Source organism: Mauremys reevesii, linkage group 1, assembly GCF_016161935.1.
Source record: "Mauremys reevesii isolate NIE-2019 linkage group 1, ASM1616193v1, whole genome shotgun sequence".
Classification (NCBI taxonomy): domain Eukaryota; kingdom Metazoa; phylum Chordata; order Testudines; family Geoemydidae; genus Mauremys; species Mauremys reevesii.
Window position 1 is genome coordinate 32,421,355 of NC_052623.1, and position 24,191 is coordinate 32,445,545.

Here is a 24,191-nt window from a genome sequence, read left to right on the forward strand (position 1 = left end):
TTTTATGCAGCATTACTCTTTCAAGTGAGCTCTAGACCTGATGCCCAATTTGAAGAAGCAGTCCTGCAATCATTTTTCAGCTAATTCAGACCCATCTTCTGGATAATTACTGCTGCTTGTTAATCTTCGAGGAGTGGGGATCCACATGGTCAATTCTTGAAGCAGTGAAAGTGGTTACCATAGTAACTGATTTTCCAAGGTGACTGTGGATCCATAAACACTGCCCACCTTCCCCAACTTTCAGTTCAAGGGTTCCCTAATTAGTAAAAGGGACTACAGGATGGTTGGAGGCCAATCCCATCATACTCTCAGCTCAGATCCCTGTGTAATAGTACTTTCTAGAAGATTCTGAAGGTACAATTATTCCGCAGTTGAGTGGATCTATGTGGGCAATCATCTCAGAGAAGCACAGTTACTATGTAACTCACTGGGTTTTTTATATATGGATTGTGTGGTGTTAGCTTAAAAGTGAAGGGCAAATTTCTGCCTTCAAATGCACATACACAACTCTTATTGAAGTCAATGTATTGGAGGGCAAAATTGCCCTCAACTAATTATTTTTCTGTAGCTTTGTGGTCCAAATATATCATTACATTCACATTAGTATTTACTGACATTATTGTCTATATCTTTCCCTTCTAGGGAAATAAGCACAAGAAGGGAAAACTCTTTGAGAAATTCTGCAAACTTAAATTTTCAGAGTTTCAACCACATTCTTCCACTGAGGGCAAGGGATTTGAGGCCCAATAAAGACAAGAGTGAAACATCCCTTGTATTTTGGAGAAGCAGCAAGGAAATCCTCCAGTGGGCACAAGCCTCTCTGTGGTGCACTATCCAACTCCCATTGTAGTTAATGAAAAGACCGCTATTGATTTTATTGGTAGTGGACTGGACCAAAGGGACAAAATATAGTTTTTGAATTTCACTGAAATTATTTCCTTGTTCTATAGAAACAGACACAGAATTATCAATTCCAAATCAGCAATAAGAACCAGAAACAGAAAGACGCAGCTACTTCCAGCCAATCCAAAATTGAGAGGGATGAGTTCATTATTGAAAAATTAAAGTCAACTGTGAATGAAATAGCAATAAACAGGAATAAGTTACAAGAGGAAAATCTAAAGCTACAACAAGAACTAACAGTGTACCAAACACAATGCCAGGTAATGACTAGTTATGGTATTTCTTCTCTATAAGTATAGTGGAATAAAGCTAAAGGAATTAATGTGGAAGCATTAATTATTGAGGAATACATTTTCAAAATTCCTTTGGAACACTTGTGTGGAGGATGATTATGTAAAGTACATTCATTCTTTACAAAACCATAATGTGCTTCCAGATGTGCCATCTTTTGAATGACACACAAGAGAAAACAAAAATGTTTTTGATATGCAGTACTGTCTTTTATTTTATTCTTGTTTATGTTTTATACCTCACACTTTACACCTCAAACTTCACCAGAGAAACCCAGCTTCATTCACTGTATCTTGTGTATCAATGGCTTTCATGAATGTTGTTTGTCTGGTTTACGTGGAGTAGTACACAAGATGCTATGAAATTGTATCTAAGTATCTAGAAAAAATGTATGGTAATATATTTTGTTATAGGCAGAGCTGGTAGCGCAACCTGGTATTAGGGTTGCCCACCATCCTTGAAGCCTGCCGAAGTTGCGGAAGCCTGTCCCCTGGTTTTGTGGGATTCAGTGCTGTCCAGAATCTCTGCAGTGCTATATACTGCAGCCCCATCTGCGATATACCCTTCTTTCCCTCAGCTTGCCTTCCATGCCAGAACTTGGGAGGGTGTCCTCGGAAGGCAATCTTACTGGTATCTTTTTTAGTTCTTCTTTGACTAGGGTCTCTATGGGTGCTCCAGTTCGGTGTGATTTTCGGTAGCAGTGCCAGCTATGTAGGGCTGCGTGGGCAAACTGCCTTCAGTTCCTTCTCAATCACCTAGGCCTCAGATAGAGTATTTAGCATGCCCTCGTTAGAGCTGGTCAAGCTTGCCTCTTGCTTTCAGTTAGTTATAGTGTTTTGTTTAACTTAATGTAGTATTTAGTATTTATTTTCTTTATCCTTGAGAGTTTTTACTTATTTCCCTTGATTGTCCTCTCACCCTATCCTCCTGGGATGTCTCCCTCCATTTGAGGAGATATGCCAGGATCATTGGGACTTGAGCATGTCTGACATTTATGCGAATTATTTGCAAATATCTAATTAAATCATTTGTATGTATGCAAATTATTTGTATATACACATACATTTCTGGTTAACAGCTAAGCAGCACAAAACTTGGTAACTGTGGCAGGAGGGTGGGTGCCTGAAAGGTTATTGGAGCTGCCTTGGTGGGGAGGTAAGCTGTGGCAGGTGGATTTGTGGGAAGGTCTGGGGGCTGTATGGGAGGAGGTGGCTGAGAGATACTGGGCCATATCTGAGGTTTATGGGGCTGTTTGGACAGAAGATGGGGTAACTGTGGTATTGTAAGGGAGGCTGGATGAAGCTGTGTTTGTAGGAGTACCCAAGAGGGAGAAGACGGGGTAAAGTCATTGCATGAGGGAAGATGGGTAGTAGCTTAGGGAAGATATGTTTGTGGGGGTGTCCAGGAAGATAGTAGGGGAGGTGTCTGGGAGGAAGAAGGAAAGAGCTGGAGAGGGCATCTTGGGAAAGTTGGGATGAGCCGAGTGGGGTGGTGAAGGGTTGGGGGAGAGCTGGGTCCTATTGGGAATGAGGGAGAGAGGAAGCATGGATGAGGGGGACTGGCTGGTTACTATGGTGGGTTGCCTGGGGCTTGTATTGGGCCCCCCTCACGTTCTGTCCTTCCCACCATTAATTGCCTGCTCCTTCTGGCTGCTTTTTCCCCCACTGGGATTCAACAGAGGAGCAGTGAACCAGAGGACAATTGGCTGCCTGCTCAGGAGGAGCCACAGCAGCCAAGAAAGAGATCTTAGGGTCATTGTGGATAGTTCTCTGAAAACATCCATTCAGTGTGCAATGGCATGCAAAAAAGCTAACAGAATGTTAGGAACAATTAGGAAAGGGATAGATAATAAGACAGTAAATATCATAATGCCACTATATAAATCCATGGTATGCTCACATCTTGAATACTGCATGTAATTCTGGTTCCCCATCTCAAAAAAAGATATATTAAAATTGGAAAAGGAACAGAGAAGAGCAATAAACATGAGTAAGGGTTTGGGACAGCTTCCATATGAGGAAAAATTAAAAAGACTGGGACTAAGTGGGGATATAATAGAGGTCTATAAAATCATGAATGGTGTGGAGAAAGTGAATGAGGAAGTCTTATTTATACACCTTCACAAAACACAAGAACTAGGGGTCCCCCAATGAAATCAATAGGTAGCAGGTTTAAAATAAACAAAAGGAAGTACTTCTTTACACAATGCACAATCAACTCATGGAACTAATTGCCAGGGATGTTGTGAAGGCCAAGAGTATAACTGGGTTCAAAAAAGGATTAGATAAGTTAATGAGGATAGGTCCATCAAAGGCTATTAGTCAAGATGGTCAGGGATGCAACCCCATGCTCTAGGTGTCCCTAAGACTCTGACTGTCAGATTTTGGGACTGGACGACAGGGGATGGATCACTTGATAATTGCCCTGTTCTGTTCATTCTCTTTGAAGCATCTGGCATTGGCCACTGTTCGAAGACAGGATACTGGGCTGGATGGACCATTGATCTGACCCATCATGCCTAGTCTTATGTTCTTTAGCAACCATAATCCGTGATTAAAGGTCAATCCTGAAGCTTGTTGAACTCAGTCTGGGCTGTGGTCTGGAAATATTTGAGGTATAGTCTGTATGTGTGTGTGACACTTGGCAGGTCTGCATAGTTCAGGTGGTGGTAGTGAATTCACTAGTGGTAATGAATTTACATGACAACTCAGTCACACACGTCTAACAAAGAAGCTGAATAGGTACAGGGAAGAGTTGAGTAGAGTTGGTCGGAAATTTTGGAAAATACTAATTTGTCAAAACTGAAACTTTTTGCAGGAAAGTGTTGTTTTTGACTAATTATTTGATTAAGAAGAGTTCAGAAAAAAAAGTTTTGAAATTGTCTACATGTTTCTTTTGATATTTTCAGCACAAAAAAAATCCAGTTTTCCAGTTTGAAATGTCTTTTTTGGTTTGAAATTTAAGCTAATTAGAATAAAAACATTTTGAAATTATCAAAACAAAATGGTCTAGTTAAGGCACATAGTGGACAAATGAAGCACTGTTTGTGAGAAAAACTGCTGGCTTGTTGAAGGTTTAGACATAGCTGCATTCTGGGTTCTTTGAATTATAAACCTTGCTACTGCTTTTATTATTTAATATCCATTCCTGCTCAATTCCAAAGCAGGAGTTATACGATTATAAATATAGTAATAAGAATTTCCTGGGTTTGTGTCCACTCACTATCGCCTCACAAGGAGCTGTCAGATTCCCGGAATCCAAATCTTTCCTGCCTCTTTGGAAGCAATGACAGTGTTATACAGGGAATTTAGCTGAAAAACATGCTGGATCCAGCAGCCAAACTAGAAGGTCTTGCAGAATTTCTGGTATTTATAGTAAATGCTTGACAATACATCCATACATCTAAAATCAATTCTTAGAAGAATCAAACTCTAAGGTAGCCATGAGTAAGTCCTTGTAGCCTCTATTAAGAGTTTATTAAATTTAATTTTTACTTGGAAATGCTCAGAGATGCACTTCGGTGTTTAACTAAAGCTTTTAACCCTTTAAACAAAGGGCCAGCCCAGTGGTGGAGTTGTAGCACAATACTTTGAAATGCTAGAGATCCTATACGCAATTAAAGCTCGGTCCACCCTTCTCAAGCCAACAAAGGCTGTGACAATTTAGTCAGTATGCCCAACTCCTGCAGGAGAGAGGGAGTGCTTCACATCACTCTTCAGCAACCCTTTCAGGCAAAGAAAACCACAATCCTCTTTGGGTTAGAAGAAAAGTCACTCTAATCTGAGACACCCACCCCCCCCACCCCCGTTTCTGGGGGAATAAACCCTTTGAAGGGACTCACTTGCAATAGCTGTTCTGGATTTACTCTTCTGAGATGTGAATTTCCATGATCATTTTTGAAGGTTAACAAGCTTTCTTTTCACTTTTAAATGTATTGAAACAAAACGTAGAAGTGATGAAAAACCACTAACATTTTCTTAGCATACTATCTTAAAGGCAAAGTCTACCACCATTGGAACATCCTTGTTTCTTTTATCCACTACTTGTTTTTTTTGCCTTTGCTCAAAAGTTATGTTTTCAAATTATATGCTCATATTTTGGTATAATTGTGCTGGTTATAATGAGGGCTTATACATAGATATTATTTCAAGCATAATACCGTTGCCCTTTTTGACCCAAGCAGGTAGTTGAGTTTGGGCCCTGTGGGTGTTCCAGTTGGGAGTAGAAATTGGTGTTAGGTATTTCTTTGATGCAGTTTTGTGTATTTACAAAGAATGTACAAAGTCCTGTGATCTCTGAATGCAGAAGGAATCAAATAGCAGTAAACAGATTCTTTTGCTTACAGCACCAAGAGCACTCTTATCAGCCTGCACTCTCTGACCCAAAAGTCTCTCCCCAGGTTTCTTCCAGGATCAGTCGCCATGCTCCTTAGGCTGTCTTTTTCTTGTCTGTTCTCAGCTTTTTAGTGTAATCACCCCCACACACACACGCTTGCTCGCTTCTGGGCAGATTCACATACTCCTTTTGCCTTACGTGGGGCTTCTGCTTACAGTAAGGGTGAGTTCACACCTATCAGTCTCAATCCCATAACAAGCTTTCACCAAACTCATTGCAATATGATGTTTACATGTCAGTTGTTTGTCACATTTTTAATTCCAAGAAATGAAAGGTGAAGTAGGATCAACACTAGAGAAGTCTGAGGGCAAAGCTCAATAGTGATGGTTTGAAAGCTTGTATAGTTGATGCTATAAATAAACTGTCATCTCTGACTAGATGCAGATAGCTTTGGAGATGAATGAGTGCATGTTTTAGCTAGATAGATTCTACTTCCAAGTGGCCTCTGCATGTTCCCATATGTGGAATCTAGTCACTGTAAATGTCCGCTGTTGGGGTTCGCCCCTCTCTGGGGCGTCTGGGAGCCAGGCCGCCTCACTACACGAGTCTGGTGAGCTGGCGAATTAGCCTGGTGAGGCAGGAAATAGTCAGGAGCTCAGGCCCTCAGGCAGGGGCTGAGCCTAGGTCCGGGCTGGGCAGTAAGCAACAATTCGGGGCTCAGATCCTCAGGCAGGGGCTGAGCCAGGTAGTTCAGTATTTTAAGCCCAGGCCCTTGGTCAGGGCGGGGCAGTGAACCACAGTTCAGAGCTCAGACCCTCAGGCAGGGGCTGAGCCAAGTGGTTCAGCATTTTAAGCCCAGGCCCTTGGTTAGGGCGGGGCAGCAAACAACAGTTCAGTGCTCAGACCCTTAGGCAGGGGCTGAGCAAACGGTTCAGTAGTTTAAGAAGCCCAGGCTCCTGGGCCTGAGCGTTGGGGCGAGGGGGAGACTGCCACCCGTGAGTGGGGTGGCAGGGGGGACGCAGGCCCACCCACTCCTCTGTGTCCCAGCCTGGGGCCCTAACAGCGGCAGGCAGCCCGCTGTGTCAGTGGGGATCCTGGCCGCAACACACTGACATTGGCTCTGGGTGTGCTGCAGCCAGACAAGGGTTGGCTCCCCCTGGGCTACTTCCAACCTCCCCCTCTACCGGTACCTGTGTCTCGGCGGCGTCTTCCACAGCATCCCACACCATGGGCTCCTCGGGATACTGAGCGAGGGGTAAACTGGGCAGCTCCTCAGGGTCCCATTGTACCGGCCAGCCTAGGGGCTCTTCCAGCGCCTGGTCAGCATCCAGTCTCCGCAGGTATGGCCAGTCCTCGGGTCGGTCACAGGCGGCGGGAGTCTCCCCAGCGGGAGCTAGGGCACCAGCGTCTGGCCTCTCCGGCGGCCAGGCAGCTTCTGAGCCCTGGGGCTGGGCTTTTATATTTCCTGCTCTGCGCCGTGACCTCTGAGGGGTGGACGCCGGCTCCAGTGACTCCACCCACTTTGGCGTCCGTAAGGGTTCATCCCTCTCTGGGGCGGCTGGGAGCCAGGCCGCCTCACTACAGTCACATACACTGCAAGCTTCTGGAAGCTTTTAGAGAGTGTCTGTTGGAGCCATTCACCTCCACCTAATCTCCTTATTCAGGATTCCAAGGATATAAAATGTTAGACCTCAATGTTAGAAAAATATAAAATACCACTAAATGGTACCACTGAATCTAGAACAGTAGTTCTCAACCAGGGGTCCGTGGTCCCCTGGGGAGCGACGAGCAGGTTTCAGAGGGTCTACCAAAATAAACTGGGCTTCAGCCTTGGATGGTGGGGCTCAGGGAGGGAGCGCCACCACGTCCCCCTGTGTCACCTCATTGGGCCACCCAGCCTGCAGGTCAGCACCAACAACAAGTTTCACACTAAGTAAAAAAAAAAAAAATCAGTTTTTTATTTTTGTTCATATAGTATCCTTTTCTTTTTATATTATATATGTGTATGTGTGTGTTTAGCTGTATAATTATCAATTTAATACAGCTTTTAATATACTGGATATTCAGAAAAACAGTTGTTGTGGCACAGATGGGTTGTGAAGTTTTTATAGCATTTTGGGGTGGGGAGGGCTCAGAAAGAAAAAGGTTGAGAGCTCCTGGTCTAGATAGAACACACTGAAGCAAACTGAAACTGTTTTGGAAAACTTAAATACAATGAGAAGTTACCATAACGCTGTAGAAGGTTTCCTATGAATATGTCAGAGACAAATGCATCTTAGTAATGCATGACCTAAAGAACTTTAAGTATCTTATTTTTGAGTGACATTTCTGGAGAGAGACACTGACTGTTGAAAACCTTACAAAAGCAATGCCTACTCCAAAATAGGAACTGGCCTCAGAATAAAAGCGATTTTTCAAATAAAAATTGCTTCTTAAATTCATATTAAATATGTAATATAAAGTATATGTCAGAATATTTATGCTACAAGACCATGGAATTTAAATCCACTATTGAGTCATTGTAATCATTTATTTATTTAGAACATGGAGGCAGGACTTTCAGAGATGAGAAATGAGCTGCAGTCACGTGATGCCCTCTGGAGAGGGATGGAGGTGGAATTCCAGCAGTTGCGTAAAGAATTATTGAAATATGGAGAATGTAAAAACATCCAAGAAAATCAAATGAAGTATGTATTTGAAAGACATCATTTACATTGTAAAGAATTTGTGAGCTAAATAACGTTTTTCTTCCCTTTGGTATATATTTAAAAGATATTGTAGATTAGAAAATCAAATTCATGTTTGAATTCATATTTTAGTAATTTTATCTTATAAGATTGTAATCAATAGCTACACACGCAGTTAAACAGTTTTCATGATGCCTAATTGTTCAAAAAATTGTTTTATATGGCTTTATATGCTCATTTGATTAAAGGAACACCTTTCCTTTGGTCTAGGTACTCTAACACAGTTTTAAAAAAATGCATTGATTAAAAAAATAGGACTCTCTAACACCCCCCACCTCCTGACAACAATTTGTATGATTTTTACAGCTAGGCTAGTAAATTTGTGTTTTGCTGTAGCCATGTGGCATTATATGGCATGTGGGGTCACAAATGATTTCAGGATTCTTACAGCAGACAGGTGGTCCATGGATCTACCAAGCTCCACCCTGGTTTAGGTGACCAAATCTCCTGCCTTTTCCATAAGAGGGCAGCCCTTCCCTGATTGAATGGTGAGGCAAAAACTCCGTAAGCTGTGGCTCATGGCATTGTCTGCTCACTTCATGGGTTTCTCATGCAGGGAACAATTTGACCCTCAATAATTATTATTAATGCTTTTTTATTTAAAGGCTTCAATCAGCCTATGCACAATGTATTCAGGAACTGGAAAACAAAAAAGCGGAGCTATTACATTTGAAACAACACCAGGAAAGTCAGCAAAAAGAGCTAAACAAGGTATTCCACATTTGTAAATATTTTGAAATCTTAGTTGTAATAGAGTTGTTTTTTGGGTTTTGTTTTTTTTAAAGTATTAAGGCAAAATCATGACCTTGCTTATACGAATGCACTAAAGTGCATAAGAGAATAGCTGCATTTTCACAGATAAGAAGGAAGCTTATGTGTGTACTGTGTTCCCAGAAGAAATAGGACAGCTGTACGCTCAACACCACTGTGCACTGGGCAAATACCAGAACTGGGCAAAACGTGCAAATAGAGGCAGAGACCCATGTCAAAGGGGCACAGTCATGGAAATAACTCCTACACAGACCATTTGGTCTGAGACATAAGCTGCACTGGCTGAACAGCTGAAGCAAGTTACCATGGGCACCTTGGAATACAATGCATATAACACAGCTCAGTGCAGGGCTTCTTTGGTTGAACTATGTGCCATACTGCTCGTACAAGACCCTGGTGAGGTCAGTATAGCAGTGGCATGAGGTGACATATGGCTTGGCGGGTCTCTATACCAAATGTGGCTGTGTTGCTCTCTCTGGTGTGTAGGGGATGCCCAGCCCTTTCTTCCCACATACAGCTTATACCATTGACCAGGGATGTGAGCAGCAGCATCTGCAATTGGGAGCAGCCTATGTGGTTGCCGAAGCAGATTTATAGTGACTTTGACATGAGATCATGATATATCCCTTAGATGTTTATATCTAAATTTAATTGCTCTAAAATGTTTATATTTTTGTAATAAATGAAAATATCAACTATTGATCATGTGCGTTATTATGGGATACTAATTAAAACAAATTCAGATGTAGTTTGGCTGATTTTTGTTCTTGCTTCTAAGTAATATGAAAATCTTCTGATGTTGCATTATTTGTTGCTGGCAGAAGGATTATGAGACCCACAATCTCTTTATAGACACTCTGGAGTACCAGACAGAGGAAGATTTTGCAGAAAATATTACCTTAAAAGTTATGTATTATAGCAGCAGCAGCTATCATAAAGTGACTTTGGTGGCAAATTTTTATTCTGTAATAGCTAATACTAATAAGAGTTCTGTTTCATAATACTGTATAAGCTCTTTATTTCTGTGATTATTTCTCATAAAGAGCTTCTGTGGATTCATTTTGAGTGAAATGAGTGCTTTTAAGACAGCCTAAATTAATTTAGAGGTAAGGTAAATACGTCTTAGTAAGTAATACCTTTCAATAGATTTAACATAAGAACATAAGAATGGCCGTACTGGGTCAGACCAAAGGTCCATCCAGCCCAGTATCCTGTCTACTGACAGAGGCCAATGCCAGCTGGGAGTGAACCAAACAGGTAATGATCAAGTGATCTCTCTCCTGCTGTCCATCACCACCCTCTGACAAATAGAGGATAGGGACACCAGGGATACCTTTTGTCTTAAGGTATAATTATTAAAATTAATATTTTTACAAACCCTATGATTATTGTTTTTGTTGTTGTTGTGAATTTAAATATTACTACCACCTTTGACACCAGGTAAATAGACAAATGATCTAAAGAATAAATTATGGATTGTGAAAAGATGCTGAATAAAGAAAATGTTAATTGCATTGAATCATAAAGACATTTTATTTTAAAATGGCCTTAAAATCACTGATACGGTTAGAAGAGTTGGTGTACTGGAATAGGAGAGGAAAAAATCACTAGTAGGTAATACGTGATGCGATCTTATATACTGCATAAACATTGTCTTTTGGAAACATATTTGCTACAGATAAGGGACCATCTTTATCATGAGGAGGAGTCCCATAGCTCTGAGCAGGAAAGAATGAGGACAGAAATCTCTGGCCTGACAGAAGAGCTTCATCAGAAGGAGATCACTATAGCAACTATCATGGAGAAAGCTACTCTTCTGGAAAGAAAGTTAAAATTGGAGTTAGAGATAAAAGAAAAATTGTTAGCAAAACAACAGGTATGCAAGCAAGCAAAAAACAAACAAACAAACAACAAAAAAAGACTGGGTCATTCTCCAGCTCGTTACTGATAATGACATACATTCTCTGCTAAATAAATAAATAAATTAATAAAAATCTTGTGTTTTGTTTTCATTGGCCTGCTATTATATTTAAGCTTTATGAACTAATACTAAAATAGAGCCAAAATGGTGCCAAAACAATAAAGGACCAGAAACGTCAATTGTGCAACACCTAACTTTAACATATGGTCCATTTTGATCATCAGTACTGTAGTTACATTTAAACACATAGAAGATCTTGAAAAATTGGTTTTATTGTACCTGCTGGTTTTATTATGCCTGTTGTATCATTAAAATTGTTCATTAGATTAGTCAGAAACTTTATCTAATTTTGACCACTCTTTTTAACCTATTGATTAAAGAATGTTTATGAAATTTTTTGGAGAAGTCTGTCAATTGTAAAGCTCGATTGTTAATCTTGCAGTATTGTAAAGCATTGTAAACTTCAGTTTTAAAAACAAATAAGCTCCATCCTTTACTCACATATTTGAAAACATCTGGGTAGCAGAAACACAACTTACCCAAACCCTGGAAATTTAGAGGTGCTAATTTTCTGCTTATGTAGGGAAATTAATGCTGCTTCTTTCAAGAAAAGCTTTCACTATATTAGTGTCATGATTCTTTATGAATGTTTTGAGTAAAGTATAAAATTAAACTTATACAGAACTATACTGAATATTTTGTAGCTAATATTGTTAAGTTCAACTAAGAATTTAATTTTTCCTCAGATGTCAGAGATGAGGTATGAAGCTATCAGATCGGAAAACACACATTTGAAGAAGATGATAGAAAATTTGCAGTCTAGAAGATACATGGTAATTTTTGTAGCTATGAAATATACAAAGCAGTTATTTATGTTTGTTGTTGTAATGATCTTGTGGTTCATTAAATAACAAATCAGTGAATGAGAAAGGATTAAGACTTTAATAAAAGAAACTGGAGAGCTTTTTTCACACAGCCATGCAGTGTTCCCAACCTTGGCCTCTAGGGACAATCTCCAAATTCCTACACTAATAACATTGTTTCTTATGAGGGAATGTAGACATGTGGACTCACCCATGCGGCACCTCCTGCTGGTTGTCCTTGGGAATTAGCTCTTTTCCAGCCAGGAGCGCCCTCTGCAGGCCGGTGATCCGCCTGTCCTCTTGGCCCCTGGGTCCCTCCCTGGACCCCGGTGCCCTTTTAACTGGAGTGCTGCCCCCTGGCAGTATCCCACCAATCTGGGTCTCCCCTCCCTGGGGAACCCCAACCCACTATCCCCACTTTGCCTCAGTTTTGGCTACTGCCCATCTAGCCCCCACGCCCTGGGGCAGACTGCAGTATCAGCCACTCATCACAGGCAGAGGGGTTTGGACCTGCTGCCTTTGCCTACCCCTGGGTTGCCCCCTGCTCCCCCTAGTACCTCTTGGCCTTATGCTAGGCCACAGCCTGGGCTTTCCAGGCAGAAGCTCCCCAGCTCCACTGCCTTCCCCAGCCCTGCTCCACTCAGGTACCCCGTGTCTAACTCCCTGCAGCCAGGCCCTTCTCCCTCTACAGGCAGAGGAAGACTGCCTGGGCCTCTGGCTCACAGCCTTTTATAAGGGCCAGCTGGGCCTGATTGGGGCATGGCCACAGCTGAGCCTACTTTCTCCAATCAGCCCAGGCTTCTTGCCCCAGCCACAGCCCTCTCCTGGGCTGTTTCAAGCCCTGCAGGGCAGGTGCGGGTAATCACTCCGCTACAGGGAACATCTCCAAATCACAATCTTTCATAAATATTGTGACAGTTTGCCCCTCTTTGGTGCCCCCTGTTGTGCTGAGATACCATGGGTACCCTTTGTACCTGTCTTGCTGAGCCAAGCTAGTAAGCTTCCTCCAGCACACGGGGTTATGTTATAAAAAAGAAATAAGTATATTAACTACAAAAGGTGAAGTTTAAGTGAATATAAGAGATAACAGACAGAACAAAGCAGATTACTGAGCAAATAAACCAAAGTACGCAAGTTAAGCTCAATATACTTAAGAAACAGGTTACAAAATGTAATTTCTTACCCTGAGTGTTATTTTAGGCAGGTTGCAAAGATTCTGTGGTTCAGGGTTCCAGTTCTATTTCCTTTCAGACTGGGCCCCTGTCTCAGACTGGACTCTCCCCCTGCCTCCCCTTCAGGTGGCTTTAGCAGTCTTTCTTCTTGGGCAGACAGGCCATGGAGGGGAGTCCCGTTTGCCTTCCTCTCCACCCTTAAATAGGATTTACATAAGACAGGAATCCTTTGTTCCCAAACTTGACCCCCCCCTCCCTTCCAGTGGAAAGTTACAAGAAGTCCCTGGTAATATTTAGTATCAGGTAACAAGACCACCTGACCTAGTAGTGTCTAAGGGCTTGGCTACACTTACAAATTTGCAGCGCTGCAGCAGGGTGTGAAAACACACCCTCTCCAGCGCTGCAAATTGCGGCGCTGCAAAGCGCCAGTGTGGTCAAAGCCCCAGCGCTGGGAGCGCGGCTCCCAGCGCTGTACGTTATTCCCCACAGGGAGGTGGAGTACGGACAGCGCTGGGAGAACTTTCTCCCAGCGCTGGCGCTTTGACTACACTTAGCGCTTCAAAGCGCTGCCGCGGCAGCGCTTTGAAGTGTAAGTGTAGCCAAAGCCACAGTTACCTCTCGAACAGCTCCCAGGAGGGAGAGAGATTAGTATCTTCATGGTTTTGTTGTTCCTTCCTGATGGCTCATCAAATTTGATGGCCTGTCATCTGGCGGGTGTCTTCCCAATACACATCCAGTTGTAATTGTTACGTAGTTCCATATTCCTAACTTTAGATACAGAAATGATACATGCATACAAATTGGATAATCACATTCAGTAAATTATAACCTTTCCAATGATATCTTACAACAGGGGTAGGCAACCTATGGAATGCAAACTGATTTTCAGTGGCACACTGCCCAGGTCCTGGCCACCGGTCTGGGGGCCTCTGCATTTTAACTTAATTTTAAATGAAGTTTCTTAAACATTTTAAAAACCTTATTTACTTTACATACAACAATAGTTTACTTATATATTATAGACTTATAGAAAGAGACCTTCTAAAACATTAAAATGTATTACTGGCACGCGAAACCTTAAATTAGAGTGAATAAATGAAGACTTGGCACACCAAGGTTGCTGACCCCTGTCTTACAAGATCCATCTTGCATAAAGTACATCTCCATTATGTCATATCTATAACATTTCCAAAAATTCTAAGGCATTCTATTTCAGCTTAATAGAGAAGCTTCCCAACCATTATAAATATAAATATGTAGGTGCCTATATTGTTTCCATTGACAAACTTATTTTAAACATTTATCAGTGAAATCTATAGACCATTTTCCCCTTTAAGAACCAGATGAATTTATTCATTAGTAGAAAAAAAAACATTATTTGCAACTTTACTTACTAAAATTATGACCCTAAAAAGCTGCTTATTTTGAAGTATTTCCTTCATGGATTTTCATTTGTGTTACATAAGAGCCAATTCTTTGCTGTACTAAGCACTAATTCAGAGCTTCCTCATTGTCTGTGGAAGTTAATGGAGGCTGGAGATGCTCAGAACTATGAAGAAGGTGCTCAGCATTTTACAGATTTTAGCCTTTAACTTGTAATCCCTTTTGCACCTTTCCAATTCTTCTAACCCCAAAAATCTAACAAGACCTTCTTTTTTGTACTAGTTGTAATTTTGGTTGAATCAATTAACGTTTGGACCTGCAAACTAAATCATTTTACAGCAGTTTTTATAATGACAGTCTTGCAAAGTCACCTCTGAGGGTAGTGCTGGAATTGGATTTCAATCTCTAAACTCAGTTACCATTTTTTTTTCTATTGCATCTTTTTGAACTCCAGGGAAGCCTGTTTATTTATAAACAAATGTCTAAGAAGATTTCTCCAGGTTTTTTATCAATAGTCTGACATGTCTTTCTAGATGTTTTGCCTTTGACACCAATGTATTGCTACTATATATAGCGTTTAGATGACTAGTCTGATAATGCCTTTGTGTATTTTTTCTTATTATTCTTTAGTGGATATATTACTTGAGGAAGAAATACAGTTAAATCAGCTGCAAGCTTTGGCAGCTAAGGATTACTTTCATGGCTTAGTTTTTCAAGGAGAGTAATTCAAATAAACCGAACAATTTTACCACTCTACTGCCTTGAATGCATTGTTTGTGGAAAAATTCTAATTTATTTTCATTGTGTTTCAAAGGCTATTATTCCCATTTATGTAGTTCTTTTTTTCTAGAGGCACTTCTACTGGTGTATCATTTACTATGAATGCTGTGTGATTTCATATGGTAACTAAGTATTTAGCAAACAGTGTTGCCTTGTGTTTCATTTTAAAAATATTAATTCTAGTTACAGTGAAAAAATCCCCATTTAATGATGATTTTATTTTCTTCCACAGACTATAGATTTATCTAACACAGAACATGAGAGTTACACAGCTTCCATTCATGAACTTGAGTGTGAGAATGAAAGGTTACGAAATAATCTTGGTAAATTGCAGAGCGATTCAGAAACATCAATATTGGCTACTCTGGATAGATATGGAGAAAAAAAGCACTCTAAGCAAACCCAATTAGAAATGGAAGAAAAGGAAGAGAGGTAAAATTTAAGTTGCAAAGATACATTAATTTTTCCATAAGTGTTTTGTAATCGTCTTTTGAAAGAGTCAAATCCTGAAGTCCTTACTACGTTTTTGTTAATTTAAAACTCCCACTACCTCAATAGACATTTAGTTCAATTAGTAAGCAAGTAAGGCTGCAGAATTTGGCCAGAATTTAAATTATTAAAACATCTGTTTATTATTTATAGATTATTTTTCTGCTGTTTCTTCTCAAATCAGTAAAAATTTTGAAGATAAAGTAAATTGGCACCTGATACTGGAGACCCATGGAAGCCAATGGGAATCTGCAAGTGTTTAATATTGCAGAATTGTACCCAATGGATACAAACCCCGGTTTCTGAGTTGCAGGCAATATTACAATATAATAACATCAGAAATCTGGTATAATACGTTTAGCAATAAATCAGGACTATAATTATAATTTTAGGGTTGATATCTGCTCTTATACAAAAAATTCTCATTTTTGTTTGTCCACTGCTTATGGTGCAGGAACTCCAGTGTGTGCTAGGGTGCCTAACTGACGAGAACAGAGACAATTTGCAAGACAATTTAGGACTATATCTAATTTTCATATACATGTATATGAATTTTATTATCAAAATATACACAATCATAATTTGTGTGGTACCTCAATCTTCCTTGATAATATCCTAATAGAAATATTTTTGTTTGTTCTGAGCAATAAAATTTGGCAGTTTATCAGCTTTGTCTTCACCCTGCAGTCACAGAGATAAGTTAGTCAGGAACACATTTTTATGACCCCAGGGGATACATTTGAATCTCTGACACTAACCTGTGCATCTTATGTTGTTCAAATATGAAGGGAAATTATGGTTCTTCTTCGAGTGATTGCTCATATGCATTCCAGTTAGGTGTGTGCGCGCCGCATGCACGCTCGTTGGAAGATTTTTACCCTAGCAACACTCGGTGGGTCGGCCGGGCGCCCCCTGGATAGCGCCAGATATATACCCCTGCCGACCCATCCTCCCCTCAGTTCCTTCTTACCGCCCGTGACGGTCATTGGAACAGTGGAGTGCGGCATCGCTGTCCTCCACAGCCCTAGCTTCTCGCTCTTATTTCTAGCTTATCGTGTATATAGTTCAACTTTAGTGTAGTTATAGTTAGTTTTTACTAGTTTAGTTGTAGTTAGTGTTTGTAGTCCACTGGGGGATTGGGGGACTAGCCCCTTTTCCCCCTGACCCGGTGCGGGCTCATGCCCAAGGCACCAGGGTTTAAGCCGTGCTCGGCCTGTCAGAAGCCGATGCCGGTGGGAGACCCTCATGAATCTTGCCTGAAGTGCTTAGGAGAGTCTCACCTTCCTGATAAGTGTCGAATTTGTAAATCGTTCAAGGCAAGAACAAAGAAGGAGCGGGACTTTCACTTAAAGCAGCTCCTAATGGAATTGGCACTTAGCCCTGCGGCGCCGGCACCGACCGCCCAGCAGTCTGCATCACTGAGGAGTGCACCTTCGGCACCAGCTCACTCCGGTACCGAGACCCGGCACCGACATCAGCCGGCACTGGCTCCCCGGCACCGATCCCTTTCCCCCTCGGGGAAACGTCGGGCTGCGCCAGCCACATCCTCTAAAAAGGATCATGCACCCAGGCCCGCAGGCCGGACCCCGGTACCTGCGCCGGCACCATCAACTCCGGCACCGCAGCTCCAAGCTCCTCCTAGCGCGGCACCGTCGATTCCGGCACCGCAAGGGCCGTTGAGTCCGGTACCACACAGCTCCCCGGTTCACGCTGCGGTTGAGCTAGCTCTCCCTTCAACTCCCAAGACTTTCTCGACGGCACGAGAGCTAATTGCGCTAACGGAGTCGACACAGCTTCAACTCCCGGCACCGCTGGTGCGGGTCGTCAAGTCAGTTGGCAAGCCGGCCATTATGAGGCCCCCTTCCCCTGACCACCAAGAGAGGCGTCACTCCAGATCCGAATCTCGGAGACGTTCCCGCTCACACCGGTCCCGATCCTGGCAACACTCGCAGTCCCGGTTCCGCTCTCCATCGCGGTACCGGTCGTACTCGCGGAGACGCTCACGATCCCGGTCCCCGGACAGATACTATTGGCACCGGTCTGGCTCTCGGTACTGTTCTCGGTACCATACGTCCCGCAGCCATTCTCGCCACAGAGACTCGAGATCCTGGTCGACCTCCCAGCACCGGCACGGTAGATGGTCCCGATCTCAGTCCCGGCACCGACAGGACCAGTACCGTTCTTTGGTACCGCCTCGGGACCGAAAGGCTGAATCGGCGGCACCATCCCAGGGCCCCTTGGCACCACCATGGCCTTCGAGACACCCGTACATCTCGTCCCACGCCAGCAGTGCTTCCTACCAGCAGTCCGAGCCACAAGGCCAAGAGCAAGGCCCTCCTCAATGGGCTTTCTGGACTCCGTGGGCGTACCACGAAGCGCAAGGTGCCCCATTCGCGGCTCAGCGCTCAGGTCCCTCTGACCATAGAGCCTCCGAAGCCACTGTCAGCCGGCCTCCTCCCACGGGCACAGACGAGGCGCCACTTGTTTCTGCGGAACCCGAAGTTCCTCCTGACGCAGAAGGAGCTCCGCCGCTCACTGACCCACCACAGGACCCCTTGGTACCAGGCCTCTCCTCCTTCTCCTCACCTGATGAGGCGGTAGCAGGAACATCCTCCTCGGGTCCTCGTCCTATTGACCTTCGGGCTCATCAGGACTTGTTACGGAGGGTAGCTCAAAACGTGAACCTACCGGTCGAGGAGGTGGCAGAAGTAGATGGACATATTGACGGCGGATGCCCCCCTTCGAGTGGCCCTCCCCTTCATCCGTACTATTCAAAACAATGCTGATACCATATGGCAGTCCCCAGCCTCCATTCCACCGACGGCTCGGGGAGTGGAAAGAAAATACATGGTCCCGTCAAAGGGCTATGAATATCTATATACCCACCCTACTCCCTGCTCACTGGTAGTACAATCTGTCAATGAACGGGAACGGCATGGCCAGCAGGCACCGGCTCCTAAGGCTAAGGAGGCGAGGTGCATGGACCTTCTAGGCCGTAAGATCTACTCGGCTGGCGGCCTTCAGCTTAGGGTGGCCAACCAGCAGGCCCTCCTAAGCTGTTACAACTTTAATACTTGGGTGTCTGTAGGCAAGTTCACTGAACTCCTGCCACAAGACTCCCGTGCAGAATTTACGGCCCTTTTGGAAGAGGGTAAAAAAGTAGCCAGAACCGCCCTCCAGGCCTCCCTGGATTCAGTGGACTCGGCGGCCAGAACTCTTGCCTCTGGGATAACGATGAGGCGCATATCCTGGCTCCAAGCTTTGACTCTCCCACCAGAATTGCAGCACACGATTCAGGATCTACCCTTTGATGGTCAGGGTCTCTTTTCAGAGAAAACTGACCCAAGACTGCAAAGCCTCAAGGACAACCGCATTACAATGCGCTCGTTGGGCATGCACACTCCGGTAACGTAGGTCCTTCAGACCCCAGCCGTACCGCCACTATAATCAACCCAGGCCGCGACAAGATACCAGACGTCGTGGCAGGGTGAACTGGCGGAGACAATCTGGCAACCAGGGAAACCAAACTCAACCGCCCCCAAAACCATCTTCGGGGTCAAAACAAAACTTTTGATGGGACGCCCGAGGACGACCCACCAGTTTCCCTTCCGGATCCTTCATCCTTTTCCAACCGTCTCTCCCATTTCCTCCCTGCCTGGTCCCAGATAACCTCCGACAGCTGGATCCTCCGCACGGTGGCAGCGGGATATCGCCTCCAATTTGTTTCTCCCCCTCCCTTCCACCCTCCCTACCCATCCCTCTTCAGGGACCCCTCTCACGAGCAATTCCTCTTGCAAGAGGTCCATACACTCTTGAGTCTGGGTGCCATAGAGGAGGTGCCAGAGGGCATGAGGGGCAGGGGGTTTTATTCCCATTACTTCTTAATCCCCAAGGCAAAGGGAGGTCTTCAACCAATCCTAGACCTGCGAGAACTCAACAGATTTATGGTAAAACTCAAGTTCCGCATGGTCCTGGGGACCATTATCCCATCCCTGGATCCGGGAGACTGGTATGCTGCCCTCGATATGAAGGACGCGTACTTCCATATTGCCATTTACCTGCCACACCGCCACTATCTTCGATTTGTCATCAACCACCTGCACTACCAGTTCACGGTGCTCCCCTTCGGCCTCTCTACGGCCCCAAGAGTCTTCACCAAATGCATGGCCATAGTCGCTGCCGCTCTCCGCCGTCGTCGAATACACGCTTACCTGTACCTCGACGATTGGCTCATTCGCGGGACTTCCCAGCTGCAGGTATCCCAACACCTGCGTGTGGTCACAGACCTCTTCCAGAGGCTAGGCCTTATGGTCAACGTCAAAAAGTCTACTCTGACTCCAACGCAGCGTATAGAATTTATTGGAGCAGTTCTGGACTCCAATCTGGCCAGGGCCTGCCTCCCTCTGCCACGTTTTCAGACAATGTCTTCGATCATTCGAAGTTTCCAATCCTTCCTGACAACGTCCGTGCGTACCTGCCTCAGCCTCCTAGGTCACATGGCGTCATGCATCTTTGTGACCCTGTACACGAAACTCCGGCTTCGGCGTTTTCAGACATGTCTTGCTTCACTATACCGCCCACACAGGGACAATATAGACTCGGTGGTCATGATCCCCGGGACAATCCTCAACTCCCTCACTTGGTGGTTGGACCCAGTGGTAGTTTGCACAGGGGTACCGTTCCACCCTCCCCAACCCTCAGTGGCTCTCACCACAGACGCATCATCTCTGGATTGGGGTGCCCACCTCAGGAACCTACACACTCAAGGCCTCTGGTCACCCCACGAGCTGACCTTACATATCAACGTGAGGGAGCTGAGAGCAGTCCGCCTGGCGTGCAAGGCGTTTCGAGTCCATCTACAAGGCCGCTGTGTATCCGTGTTCACGGACAACATGACAACAATGTTCTACATAAACAAGCAGGGCGGGGCGCGCTCCTCCCTACTTTGCCAAGAAGCCATCCACCTGTGGGACTTTTGCATAGCCCACTCTATTCATTTGGTAGCATCCTTTCTCCCAGGAGTACAGAACACCCTGGCAGATCGCCTCAGCAGGTCATTCCTGTCTCACGAATGGTCAATCTGTCCGATGTCATCCATACAGTTTTCCGGAGGTGGGGCTTTCCCCGAGTAGACCTCTTTGCCTCCAGAGAGAACAGGAAATGCCACGTGTTCTGCTCCTACCAGGGACGCTCCCCGGGCTCTCTCTCAGACGCTTTTCTTCTCCCATGGACGAGACACCTGTTTTATGCCTTTCCGCCCTTTCCCCTCATTCACAGAGTGCTGCTCAAGCTCCGGAGGGACAGGGCCAACCTCATTCTCATTGCTCCAGCATGGCCGAGGCAGCATTGGTACACCCTGCTGTTCGACCTATCAGTGGCGGAACCAATTCCCCTGCCGCTGTGGCCGGACCTCATAACGCAGGACTTCGGCAGGCTTCACCACCCGGACCTGCAGTCCCTTCACCTCACGGCATGGCTCCTGTCTGGTTGAACCAGGCAGAGCGACGTTGTTCTACCGCGGTACAGCAGGTGCTTTTGGGGAGCAGGAAACCTTCCACTAGGTCGACTTACCTCACCAAGTGGAAGCATTTCTCCCACTGGTGCATTCAGAACAGCTTCAATCCTCTTCTGGTGTCTATTCCAGCGATACTGGACTACCTTTGGTCCCTCAAGGAGCAGGGCCTCGCGGTCTCCTCTTTAAAGGTACACCTGGCAGCTATCTCGGCCTTCCAACCAAGCGAAGGTGGCCGTTCTATTTTTTCTAACCCGATGGTTTCCAGGTTCCTCAAGGGACTAGAACAGTTGTACCCACAGGTCCGGCGCCTGGCCCCTACCTGGGACTTAAACCTGGTCTTAGCCAAACTTATGGGGCCCCCTTTCGAGCCTATGGCCACGTGTTCCCTTTTATATCTTTCCTGGAAGACGGCCTTCCTCGTCGCTATCACTTCAGCGAGGCGAGTCTCAGAACTTCGCGCCCTGACAGCTGACCCTCCTTATACAATCTTCCACAAAGACAAGGTGCACCTGCGTCCACACCCCTCCTTCCTCCCTAAGGTGGTGTCCGCTTTTCACATAAACCAGGACATCTTCCTCCCGGTTTTCTTCCCGAAACCGCACTCATCGCGCCGGGAGCAACAGCTTCATACTTTGGACGTCCGTAGGGCTCTCACATTTTACATAGAGCGGACGAAACCCTTTCGGCGTTCGCCCCAGCTCTTTGTAGCTGTAGCAGAACGCATGAGAGGCATGCCGGTCTCTTCTCAGAGGATCTCGTCTTGGGTAACATCCTGCATCAAGACATGCTATGAGCTTGCTCATGTTCAGACTAGCCATCTTACTGCTCACTCTACAAGAGCACAGGCCTCTTCTGCCGCCTTCCTGGCCCATGTTCCCATCCAGGAAATCTGTCGGGCGGCTACCTGGTCATCAGTTCACACCTTTGCTTCACACTACGCATTGGTACAACAATCCAGAGACGATGCAGCCTTCAGCTCAGCAGTCTTACATTCTGCCATGTCTCTCTCCGACCCCACCGCCTAGGTAAGGCTTGGGAATCACCTAACTGGAATGCATATGACCAATCACTTGAAGAAGAAAAGATGGTTACTCACCGTTGTAACTGTTGTTCTTCGAGATGTGTTGCTCATATCCATTCCAGACCCGCCCTCCTTCCCCACTGTCGGAGTAGCTGGCAAGAAGGAACTGAGGGGCGGATGGGTCGGCAGGGGTATATATCTGGCGCTATAGCGGCGCCACTCCAGGGGGCGCCTGGCCGACCCACCGAGTGTTGCTAGGGTAAAAATCTTCCGACAAGCGTGCACGCGGCGCGCACACACCTAACTGGAATGGATATGAGCAACACATCTCGAAGAACAACAGTTACAACGGTGAGTAACCGTCTTTTTCATTTACTTATTTATATGTATATACACACTAAAAAAGAGCAAATATCCATTTGTTATGGGCACCCAGAACATGACTGAAATGTATATCTATCTATAAAAATACTGAAACATATCTAAAGTACAACAGTACAATTCAGTATGGCCCACCACCAGCAAATCAAGGAATTCAAAAGCTTAAATCCCCCTCCAACAATTCCCCACTCTGACATCTCCTCTCCTAATTTTGAATTCCTGTGAAAAGATGAGCTTTTCAGAATACCCTGAACATCATCAAGTTCAGGCTAATTTGGGCCAACACCTTTCATCCCAAACTGTTTTCCCGACAAAAAAACAAAAATATACATGTAGTGGTGGAGTGGCCATTTACTGAGCACCCCCTTATGGCCAGGGATTGCTTTACAAGAACCCTCTCCCTATTAACCCTCTCTTGCCAGCCCGTTTAAGTACTACTCACTGTATTAGTTGTGGCTTACAGCATGCCTTTCTGGGTCTGGTTTAATATCAAAGGAAGTTCACACAATCCTCACAGTCCTTAATCACAATGAATCCCTCACATAATGTCCATAACCGTAATTTAACAGTACATACTTAGCTCTGGTTCTTGAGCCACACCCAAAGCTCTTCCTCTGTAAATCTGTTCCACCCAAAGCCAATAATCCTGGCTGGCTGGAGCTCACTCTTTTGGCCCTGGCTTCCCTCTGCATCAGTGTCTCCCTTCATCTGAGACAGAATGCAATCTATATATTGCCCTCCTCCAGAGAGCTCCTTGATTGGCTGGAAGAGAGGAGAGCCCTGCCCATCATACATTACAGAGCTCCTGATCCTAGGCCCTTAAAGGAACTGTGTTCAAGGTTTTTTCGCACTCATGCAACTCCTAGTTCTGCAGGACCACTTCCTCTGTTCCTCTATCATTTTCTGGGCCCATTTTCCATTCCAACACCTGACACCAGGTCTTCTGGCCCCCGTATTCTTAAAGGGCTAGTATGCCCCGTTATAATAAAGGAATTATGTCACCATTAAAATAAAATGTGGCCATCATTAGGGTGACAGGGTGGCAGCCAAAGGGCAGCTACCACATAGTATTTTGCACAACAGTGAAAGTAGTTGAAAATGCACTAAGGGAAAAATCTTTTCTCTTAGAGAGTATCATGGGATTATTATTACTTATTATTTATGTAACGCTTCTGCCGGGTGCCATATCTAGGAGTTTCTCTTAACATTACAAAACCAAAATGTCTTGGGCCTCCATTCAGAAATCTGGGAAAACTGAACACCACCCCTGGTGGCAATGTTTCCCCACTTGCAAGCACTGAGTCTGTGGATAAGAAAAGAAAACTTTATTAAGAGCAGAGGGATACATAGCATTAACTTGGGAAAGCACCACCATAACAACTCAGAAGTAAGTAAACAATAAGTAAAGTAATTAATTAACTAAAGCACCCTTCTCACAGGATCTTGGGCAGCAGTCCTTTGCCTCAGTTTCCCACCTTGTGATGTGAAAGTCCAGTGGATGAATATCCCTTAAACACATCACTTCCTTTTTCCCTCCACTGGACCCCACTGATGGCTTGTTGTCTGACGCTAGTGAAGTGCCACATTCCAGGGGTGAATTCAGGTGGGACAACCGCCTA

General features: G+C 44.6%; 1 protein-coding gene across 7 annotated transcripts in view; it reads left to right on the forward strand.

Annotated features, from left to right (window-relative positions):
• DEUP1 (deuterosome assembly protein 1) overlaps positions 1-24,191 on the forward strand; it is an 87,202-nt gene that overhangs the window by 34,313 nt on the left and 28,698 nt on the right. For 6 of the 7 annotated variants that reach the window (XM_039521967.1, XM_039521940.1, XM_039521951.1 and 3 more), the window contains 6 exons: positions 951-1,163; positions 8,071-8,216; positions 8,882-8,987; positions 10,726-10,923; positions 11,715-11,801; positions 15,399-15,598. In XM_039521967.1, the coding sequence (XP_039377901.1) occupies positions 951-1,163; positions 8,071-8,216; positions 8,882-8,987; positions 10,726-10,923; positions 11,715-11,801; positions 15,399-15,598 (950 nt within the window). The remainder of the gene's footprint in view (positions 1-950; positions 1,164-8,070; positions 8,217-8,881; positions 8,988-10,725; positions 10,924-11,714; positions 11,802-15,398; positions 15,599-24,191) is intronic. The other variant, XM_039521957.1, reaches the window with a different exon arrangement.